The sequence below is a fragment of the Pectinophora gossypiella genome, chromosome 19, assembly GCF_024362695.1.
Source record: "Pectinophora gossypiella chromosome 19, ilPecGoss1.1, whole genome shotgun sequence".
Classification (NCBI taxonomy): Eukaryota; Metazoa; Arthropoda; class Insecta; order Lepidoptera; family Gelechiidae; genus Pectinophora; species Pectinophora gossypiella.
The window spans coordinates 8,678,023-8,688,060 of NC_065422.1; the positions used below are offsets into that span (position 1 = coordinate 8,678,023).

At 38.2% G+C, this 10,038-nt stretch overlaps 3 protein-coding genes across 3 annotated transcripts in view; 1 reads left to right on the forward strand and 2 right to left on the reverse strand.

Moving 5' to 3' along the window:
• The window catches only part of LOC126375727 (malignant T-cell-amplified sequence 1 homolog), a 39,090-nt gene extending 31,130 nt beyond the window's left edge, over positions 1 to 7,960 (reverse strand). The window contains exon 1 of the mRNA XM_050022825.1: positions 7,821 to 7,960. Coding sequence (XP_049878782.1) covers positions 7,821 to 7,831 — 11 coding nt within the window. The 5' untranslated portion in view covers positions 7,832 to 7,960. The remainder of the gene's footprint in view (positions 1 to 7,820) is intronic.
• On the reverse strand, positions 4,110 to 7,364 carry LOC126375694 (adiponectin receptor protein). The gene has a single exon (XM_050022788.1). It carries the CDS (start codon positions 7,022 to 7,024, stop codon positions 5,864 to 5,866), a length of 1,161 nt encoding a protein of 386 aa, XP_049878745.1. The 5' UTR covers positions 7,025 to 7,364; the 3' UTR covers positions 4,110 to 5,863.
• Positions 7,961 to 8,108: 148 nt separating the features above from the next.
• Positions 8,109 to 9,586, forward strand: LOC126375685 (WD repeat-containing protein 18). Its single transcript, XM_050022778.1, has one exon. The coding sequence runs from the start codon at positions 8,254 to 8,256 to the stop codon at positions 9,568 to 9,570; it is 1,317 nt and encodes a 438-aa protein (XP_049878735.1). The 5' UTR covers positions 8,109 to 8,253; the 3' UTR covers positions 9,571 to 9,586.
• Positions 9,587 to 10,038: the final 452 nt, after the last annotated feature.

Sequence of the window (10,038 nt, forward strand, 5' to 3'; positions counted from 1 at the left end):
GATGAGATTTTTTTTAATAGATAGAGTGATTCAAGAGGAAGGTTTATATGTATAATAACATCGATTAAATAGTGGAGAGAGAAATATAACAACTGTTATATTTGAGGTTTTTAATGTGATGTAGTAAATAATTTCATATTTTTTTTCAGCCATGCACCCGAGCGAAGCCGGGGCGGGTCGCTAGTTAAATATTTATCTTCTAAAATCCGTTAACCTAAATCCTTACCTTACTGGTGAGGAATAAGTTTCACGGGTAATGTAAGCAAGAAAGATGCTCCGTTCACCTCTGGTTGAATGAGAGTGGCGGCCCTAAGGCGCGGTGAGAGGTGTGTGACTGTAATGGGGGTTGGCAAAATCAACAAGACTTATCCACACTGGCCAGCAATCCCGTATCTAGAGGGGAGCAACTGGGTTAGGCACACCCGCCCTGGACATCATGGAAGTTTCTGGGCCGCGTAATGATCCGTTTCACATAGCGACTAGCACGAGGCTGATAACTATTGCCAACAAGAGCGCCCCAGGCTAGAACCCAATAAATCTGATACAGACGCCGATGAGGTGCCTAGTATAAATTATATTTAACGTCTAGCACAAGTTGCAAAATCGCAATTTTATCTTACCAAAGAAAAAAATTGTATTTTAAGACGCTGAGGGGCGCCACCTTTAGGTTTCGTACCATCTAAATACAGGATGTTAGTGACATCGTAACGAATACTCATGGGGATGATTCAGACCATGATTCTGCTGAATTAATATAAAGTGGAATTTTCCGTCGCAAAATTCATTGTTTTTTTTTATTATTTTCTATTGCGATGAAAAACTCAGAATCATGGCCTGAATCATCCCTCAAAGTTTTCGTTACGATGTTACTAACACCCTGTAAGTATTTTGTTAGGGCCGCCACTGGAATGACGGAAGGCATTATGCCCAATAGTAGGCCGTATAGGTATGTTATGTAAGGTAAGCAGACAACAGAGTAAAGGGATAACAGCTGGTTTAGACAATAATACAAATAAATACCTATACATCTTCTTACTAAAACGTGACAGGGTCACATCGTGCGCGACCTTTGCTTGAAATGGCTTTACAGTAGTTAAAAGTCTTGTTAGAATACGTTGGTAACTTACGGTCACGAGCATTAATATGTATACACTATGGTACCATGTCACATTAACTTTTTTGACAAATTGAACTGTAAGTCTCACTAAATGTCAAATATGTTAGTGCGACAGAGTCCTAAAGTGGGTACATTATACTGTACATTGGTTGGTTTTACACCTAAACTCCAAAATTGACTGTAACAACTTTTTAGGTGTGTCTATCTCAGAATTCACAGGCCTTTTATGTAACCTAGTCATTATGTAGGTAATCTAGCAGCGTAGTTTATGGTATAACGCGAATTTCATCGCCACGACCGACGGAAATTCGTCAACCTTGTTGTTTCTTGTGGACGAAAGTAAACATTACATACTATATACTATAAACAGCTGTATACGTCCCACAGGGCACAGACTTCCCCATAATCAACTAACCTTACTTAATACTAAGAAAAAATCCGAAAGAGTGCATTCGGCTGCTTTGGGCGTACGGTAAAAACCCGCGCGGGTCAGACCAACTTAATTATGCTGGATAATTATACAAACTTGTTAATTGCCCAGTGTGCCTAAGTTGACCCGCGCTAGTTTTAGCGTACCTAGGTACCTACGCGTTAGGTTTAAATTATTTTCAAGCGCCTTATTGAAAAAATACATTCTGTTGTGATTTTCTTCAACAAAACCTCACTTTCATTCGATTAATTTATTTACACGACCTCCGTGGTCCCGTGGTTGAGCGTTGGGCTCACGATCCGGAGGTCCTGGGTTCGATTCTCGGTGGGGACATAACACAAAAAAATATTTTGTGATCCCTAGTTTGGTTAGGACATTCAGGCTGATCACCTGATTGTCCGAAAGTAAGATGATCCGTGGTTCGGAAGGCACGTTAAGCCGTTGGTCCCGGTTACTACTTACTGATGTACCTAAGTAAGTAGTCGTTACATGAGCCATGTCAGGGGCCATTGGCGGCTCAATAGTAACCCTGACACCAGGGTTGATGAGGTTGGTACTCCACCTCACAACCCACAAATGTTTACCTTGATTGAAACTAGCTTGTCTATTGCGAGAATTTGTTAACAAAAACACATCCTCAAATTATTTTTCAAAAAGGCGCTTGGAATAAAACTAAACTTTACGCGTAGCGGGTCAACTTAAGTACACTACCTACGTGGTTTTCACAAGGCTAAGTTATCTAAACAAATTACTGGTCACAACTCAACACACCCAGTAGAATTCAAGGGCAAGGTGATATCAGATCGATCGGCTATTCCGAGTGAATTATGTCAGAATGCATTCTGTTAAGTGACAATGCCAAGTTGAATGTTTGTTTTATAAAACAAGAATATTGTTCCCATAATACTTATCTTCTAAAATGTAAATGGAATAACATTATAATGGAATTTTCTACGTCGTCATAATCACATGATGAGGTGCAGTTTTTACTAACAGAGTTGGGTCGGCCTTTATAGACGGCGATACGGCTCACTACCTATCACGTTGGTCTAACAGAAGGCTCGGGTGAGGTGTGGGTACTCGTACTTCGTTCATTTTGCGATGGATGTATCTCTGACTATCCCAATTGGGATACATCGTGAGCTTATGTCATAAACACAATAGTCGCTGGATGGCGACGGACATACCTAGGTTACCTAGCTACTTCTTTCTTCATATAATTCCTGCGTTCTTCTTATTCTCTAGACTATTCTTACATTAACACGCGATGCTTTTGTGATTGATGAGTTGGTGACAAGGTACCTAAGCTCTACATCGCATCGATCTAAATGTAACCAATTAAATTGTCATCGGTTAACGGTCCGAACCAATGGGGCTATACTGGAGTATCTTTCTCGTATGACCGTTATAGACGGCGGTACGGCTCACAATCTATCATGTTGGTCTAACAGAAAGCTCAGTGAGGTGTGGGGACTAATTTATCTACTTGTACCTCCAATTGGGATATAGTCCTGAGCTAATGTTATGACCACTTTTTTTTTGACTTATTGTAGATTTGCCGCAGATGGCATTAACTACTTGGCCGGACAAATGGGGAGCGCTGAAGGCTCTCACCCGGTACAACGTTTAAGACAACAGGCCTGAGGATGCCCAGTTGGGCGCGAACCTCGGCTCAGGGCGTCGTCTGAGAGGAAAAATATTTGAAAGATAGCGATAAGCGCTGAATGAGGGAAATCGTCGACCACGCCGGCGATTATGACCACTAAATCCGTTAATTAGTGGGCAACATCACGAGTACACTTTATAGGGGTTGTGCTGAACATACAGTCCACTTTATAGGGGCTGTGTGGATACAGAAGACACTGTCCCCAATTGTAATCTTGGAATGCACGGGAATAATAGCACAACGAGCACAACCGAATCCTCAAACGGGGTCGCTCCCCGAAGCCTGTGAAAACCCCAGGAGGCTTCCGAGTTTCTGTTAGGAGTCTGTAAGGTTGGCTTACCTACATAACGATAGCATAATGGACCTTAAGAGTCTAAATGTGGAAAATAGAGCAGCCTAACATGACCACTAACAGTAGAAGTGTAGAATTGGATCTTTATCTATCTTCGGAAGCTACTTATTGGTGGTAATTTTGTGGTTCTGCCAACTCTAATAGGGAATTATAGGCGTGAATTTAAGATGTATGGGTGGTATTGATCTGTTATTTTGTAACATCATCTGTCTCTGTTTAAAGTGTTATGTTTAAGTGTAAGTTGATGAAATGTTTTGTTTAGAAGAACACGAATAAAATAATAGTATTTTTTCCGTTATATTCTGATAGGAGTTACAATATGGCGGAGAATTAAAATGAAACTTAAGTCTATATCTGCTAGCTCTCCATTAAGTAATTAATAGCTAATTACTAGAGATACAGTAGGAGAGAGATTGAAAGAGCACGAATAATAAGATATATCCTAGGCCAATCCTAATCCGATTACGAAATGCATAAAGCTGTAAAGTACAACGACGTAAATTCAGGGACTCGAAGCAAAATTTGGAAAACAAAAGAATATAGGTGGTTTTTAATGTTTTTATTGCATAATCTTAATGTTATCCCGTCAAAAAGAAAACACTTAACAATTTTTTCCCAAAGAATAGTGAAAGCAGATATTTCTAAGCATTACAAGTATGTTGTTGCTATTGCCCTAACCTTGACAGTCACGCTGTACAGGCCACGTGAACTAAAATTATACCACTTTTGTGCCCATTCTTAGAACATTCCTACTCGTATCATTGGTTACACCATTTACATTAATCTTAAATATAATTTTATTTCACAAAACGGCCAATAAAGTTAAAATAGAAAAGAAACATAATCTCGCAGTGCTTTTTCGATTGCCAGATTAATACTGATAATAAAAAATATTATAAATTAAACTTGCACCAAAACATTTGAAAAATATTGTCTCTCGTTGTTAGACACGTTGATATGCCAATGTTGGGATTAGAAATATATATTGGTATCTTTTAAACACCACTCTTTACAATCGACAAAGCAGAACATCACTACAATTACTTTTCTATATTAAGACGCAGTCTATACAATAATTTTATGAGATTTTAAGAAAATATATTCACAAAAACTCACAAATTAAAATAATATTTTTTTCCCCACATAAACACAAAAATAAAGCAATTTGGATTTCCAACTTTACGACTTTAATATTACAATGTACTTTTCAAGATAGAGCTCAGCTTTGAAATATACATCACAAATCTTTTTTTTTACATTTTCTTTCTCATAAAATCTTTACACATATGAACACTTACAACAATTTAGAATATACTTTCAATTAATTCATATTTTAACATCTAATGCAGACCACAGAACTAGTTAAATGATACAATGAATGATTCGAAAAATAAATAACATAGCTAAATAAACAGGAATATCTGATGGAATGTTGTACAGAAACTAGTGTCACTTGAAGAGCCTATCATCCATTAGACCATGGCTTTACTGTAATATTAATAAAAAAATAAAGAATAACCTTCAAAAACAACACTGAGATTCAGCAATACAATTGGAATATTATGAAGATACAAATAGTTCTTTGATTAATGTACATGGCAACTAGAAATGATGACGTGCTGTAGCTTACTAGAGCATGAAACCTATCTTGCACAATGATTCCAACACATGCAGTCGACGAAGCCTTGCGGAAGAACAATAAAGACAAATGTTGGAACTTGGAAGAACTATGGAATCCAGGAAAATTTGTGGTCCAGCCTAAACTCTAACTTTCCTAACATTGGTCTTAACATTAGTGCAAGGAGTGTAGGCAAAAATAATTTAAGTACATACAATATACCAAAAAATAAGCTCGTAAGTATTGTAAAAGTAAAAATTGATGTAAAACTTGCATAGAAAAGGTGTTATCTATCTATGTGTACTAGAAAGGGAATTTTAAAATAATGTGCAAGATTACAGTGCAATATTGTGTAAGAAACCAACAAAATGGACCTACCTTACAGTCTATCATCCTAAGTTAAGTAAATTATAACAAAACAAAATATATTCCCCAAAAAATACCCAATAGATGTAGCCCATTATCATTAACTTAATTCCTCCAAAGATTGTTATCCTTATCAGCCTCATTAGGTTTTGTTTTAATTAGATAGGTGTATGCAATTATAACCAAACTGGTAATTTACTTTATAAAAACATGTTAAAATTAAAAGATTTAAAAAATATACAATGAAGCTATTGAATGTTCATATCTACTTAAATTTATCTATGGTCTACTATCACATTTGGTTCAGGGAGGGGCTAGAATGCGATTGATGAGGGAGGCATACTGCATTCTCCAACTGTGACTCGGTATGAGGCCAGTTCACTGATGCCGTGATAGTGCACGAAAGCTGCTACAATCACAAGCACATGGAAAATTTGATGAGACTGGAACCAGATGTCACACTTTCCTGGGAACCATCTTTCAGGGACCCTCAGAGCATAGAACATAGCACCCAAAATGTACAACAAACCCATCAGAACTAACCAGCCTAGTGAAGCCTTACTTACTTGACTGAACCAACCTTCTGTGACACCATAATGGATGGCAGGTACAATGCCTGACAGCCCGAAACCCATGAACACTCCCGCTCGAAGAGGTCGTAGTCGAGGCTCCGAAAATCTGTCCCAAAGGGACACTATTATAGACAATATTCCTAAGACAACCACTACTGATAAATAAATGATTTTCGGCCGGTAGTGGCAGTAGAAACTGTAATACAACCATGGAACAAATGAGCCCATGATGAGCAGAGCAATTCCACAGTAATCCAGCTTAGAAAATAGCTTTCCAACCATCTCCGAGTGGCAGTATAGGGTGTGATAAGCAAATGAAAAACCAAGACACACAATTGCGCCCACAAAGAATACACCAAAGATCATTTTCTCCTGCATTTGTATCTCTATTGAGGGGCGGGACAGGAAGTAGATAGCTACTCCAATAAATGCTACGCAGCCAAGCAAATGGGTCCAGATGTTGCCTGTTTCAGTATGAATTCGGAAAATTGAAGCGAAACACGCGCTGAACGAAGGCAGAGGTGGTCTGTGGCCCTTGTGTAGGTAGTCATTATCCTGCAGCCAGCGGGGCAGATGTCTGAAGTGACATACATTCCATGAGGCTTCCCACACTTTGCGGACGAATTCCTCAGCTTGTTCCGCGGCATTGTGGGCGAGAGCTCCAAGATCGATCTCGTCTGAAAGCACTCCTGCTTTGAGGACTTCAGCCATCTCTGCATCTAGGAGATGCTGATCTTCTGGCGTGGAGGGCAGCGGGCAGCCCTCCTCCTCCTCGGCGAGCACCTCGTCCAGCTCGTCCATCTGAGAAGCCAGGCTCTCTCCGTCGGGGTCCCATCCTTGCCGTCGACGCAGTCCATCCGATGACACACTGTGCGACCCCGTGTCGGAGTCCACTTCCCACATGATGGTGGCCGTCAAACTACACTCGAGCAGACACCAATCATCTACGCACCACCGTAGCGGTGCATGAACAGTTATTCACGGAAAATAGAAATCCAGTTACGTCACGGCAAGACACGACGCACGCAATATCTTTTGTTCTTATACCTCCACTTTTACAAACGCGCAGTGTTAGATTTATGGATGAATTGATGTCACTAGAATTTTTAGTTGATTATTGCAAGACAAAGGTTACGTATTAATGCACTGAACGGTCAATTAAAACAGCTGCTAAAAACGGACTGACGGGCATCCGCCGTCCATTCACCATTTTCCAAATCTATTTGTCTCACTCTTGCGTTCCATTTCATCCACGGCAACTGGCATTTTGTCAACTGATTAGGGTTGTGCACTTATGTATCAAACTTGTAGGTATATTAGATAAAAAATGGTAAAAGTAAAAAAATACAAAATAATAAAGAGTTCAAAAGAAAACGCTATAAAGTACAGGACAACGAAGGAACGTTTAATACCCAACGACGGGTACCTATGAGAAGCATGTGATTAAACGGTCGTCTATTTGTCTCTCATGAGTAGCAAAAACGTATTTTAGTTATTTCCTGTCACCTTATTTGTACTAAGTAGGACATCTCTACGAGTATAAAAGAAAGCAATCTGATTGGACAAAAGAACATTACGTCAATAATCCAACCAATTGACACATCTTTCAGGGTATATAACCTAAAATAAAAAAATATCGCAATTTCTGTAATGAGAGCAGTCAATATGATGTTGAACAAAACAATGTAAATTTACTTACTTTTTGAACATATTGCAGTTTTGAAAATACACTAATCTCTAAAGCTTTCAATTGAAATACACACACACCGGACAAATTACACACTATACATTGATTCTGTCAAATGTCAAGTTATGCTAAATTTAAACCAATCAAGTTTAATCCAGCAATTATACTTGAATATGATTGGTGGAAATTGAAGCCACAGTTCCAAGTTCGGCAACATAAAGGAATTACACGTCACTTAATGCGTTTGTATTGCTCGAAATTCGATCTCAAAAAAGTTTTCGAAAAGCGCAATTCACTCCATAGCTGTCCCTTTTTTGTGAAACACCTGTTGCAAAATTCGTTTCATATGAAACATAATTTGGCAAATTTCAAAACCACATGTACTTGCTATCAAAATTGTGAACAAAACTTTGAAAAATAGATGTGTTAAGTAACCGAGTAAATAATGGCCAACTTGCTGGAAGTGTTAGTGACGTGCGATTCGAACAATACATTATGGAGCTGCAGTGTTTGGGATCCTCATACGGGCACCAGTTTGATGTCTTACAAAGGCGGCGGAACTGCACAATCAAAAACCCTCTCCTTCATAGGTAGTGATTATTTGGCGGCAGTTGAGAAGACAAAGCCAGTATTACACGTTTGGCCTTTGAATTCACAGCAAACTGTACAAGGAATGAGGTTCATTCTGCCAGGGAAAGCAAGTGCTTTTGCATTTACTCAAGATGGATCGTTCTGTGTAGCTGGCATTGACGAGAAAATTTATTTATGGCAAGTGAGTTCGGGGAGCCTTTTGACCATCTTAAATCGTCATTATCAAAAAGTGGTCATGTTAAAATTCACCCCAGACGGAAAGTACTTTATCTCCGCTGCTGAAGATGGTATGGTCATGGTTTGGTCACTGACCACTATTGCTGCTCATCCAGAAGTAGAACTAGTGACTCAGCAAACAGCTGGTCAACATGACCCTGTATACATGTTCTCAGACCATTCCCTACCTGTAACTGACTTGTGTGTTAGTAAAACAGGAATACATGGCCGTCTGTGCACTGTGTCTAGTGATAGAACCTTCAAAATCTACGACTTAGCTACTGGGACATTACTTTTGAATGTAGTCTTTGATGCACCACTGTCTTCAGTCACTATGGATGTGTTAGAATTAAACTGTTTTATAGGAACCACTGAAGGAAAAATACATCAATTGAATCTGACAAATGCTCCTAGAAACCGTGATGTTGTATATGCCGATGCTGAAAAAAATTGCCCCACATTTAAATCACACACAAAAGCTGTGACATGTCTATCAGTATCACTTGATGGAGAAACATTGATGTCAGGATCAAATGATGATCAAATTATTCTGTGGCACATAAGAAGTAAGCAACCAACAAGGATTATTCAACACAAGGGTCCTATAACTAACGCTTTCTTCAGTGTTAACTACCCAGCGATTTATAAACTTCAGTTTTCCCCAAACATTGTTTTACATAGTCTGGACAGATCAATGGAAAAAGAAGGTGATGAGGTGCCTGAACTTGAAATACTTACTAATAAAAATATAGAATTTTGGCCTAAACAATTTGAAACTGAATCAGACTCAAACACATGTATGCCATCAGAACAAAAGCATGATGATAAAATGCTACAAGAGATGGAGAAACTAAAAAAGATAAATGCAAATCTGTACGCTTTATCTATAGAAAGAGCATTGAATTTTCCATTGATTAATACAGGTAGTAATAAGAAACGCAAGGAGAAGAAATAAATAATTTTGTAACTTTGTTTTGTATTTTTATTTAGATAGCCCCTTTGTTTGAAATTTTAGTTTTTTTTATTATTAAATGTACACAGCTTCAGGCTCTGATTAAAAATGTAGAAACAAGTTCAATAAACTGTACTTGTACCAGAAATAAATATTTGAAAGTAGGCAAAATATTTTTACTAAAGTTAGACAATAATGTGCAAGAAGCAAGAACTCATTCATAACATAATGAGATCTGAGAGAATCATAATATAATAAGCACATGGCTGATTATGATAATACTACTGCTTATAAGAGCGAAGGGACGAAAAAGGAGAAATAGTCATTTTGTATGTATGGAATGTTACCCGAAAAATTATTATTATGATCTAAACAAATACAAAATACAAATGTAAAAATTCATTGATAATAAATCGATATAAAATAAAATCGATTTTCGTCCTAAAATTCTGAAGAGCGGTGGTGTAGTAA

Excerpts from the sequence above, each read along its gene's own strand:
- LOC126375694 (XM_050022788.1), bottom strand. The coding sequence starts at position 7,024 with ATGTGGGAAGTGGACTCCGACACGGGGTCGCACAGTGTGTCATCGGAT.
- LOC126375685 (XM_050022778.1), top strand. The coding sequence starts at position 8,254 with ATGGCCAACTTGCTGGAAGTGTTAGTGACGTGCGATTCGAACAATACA.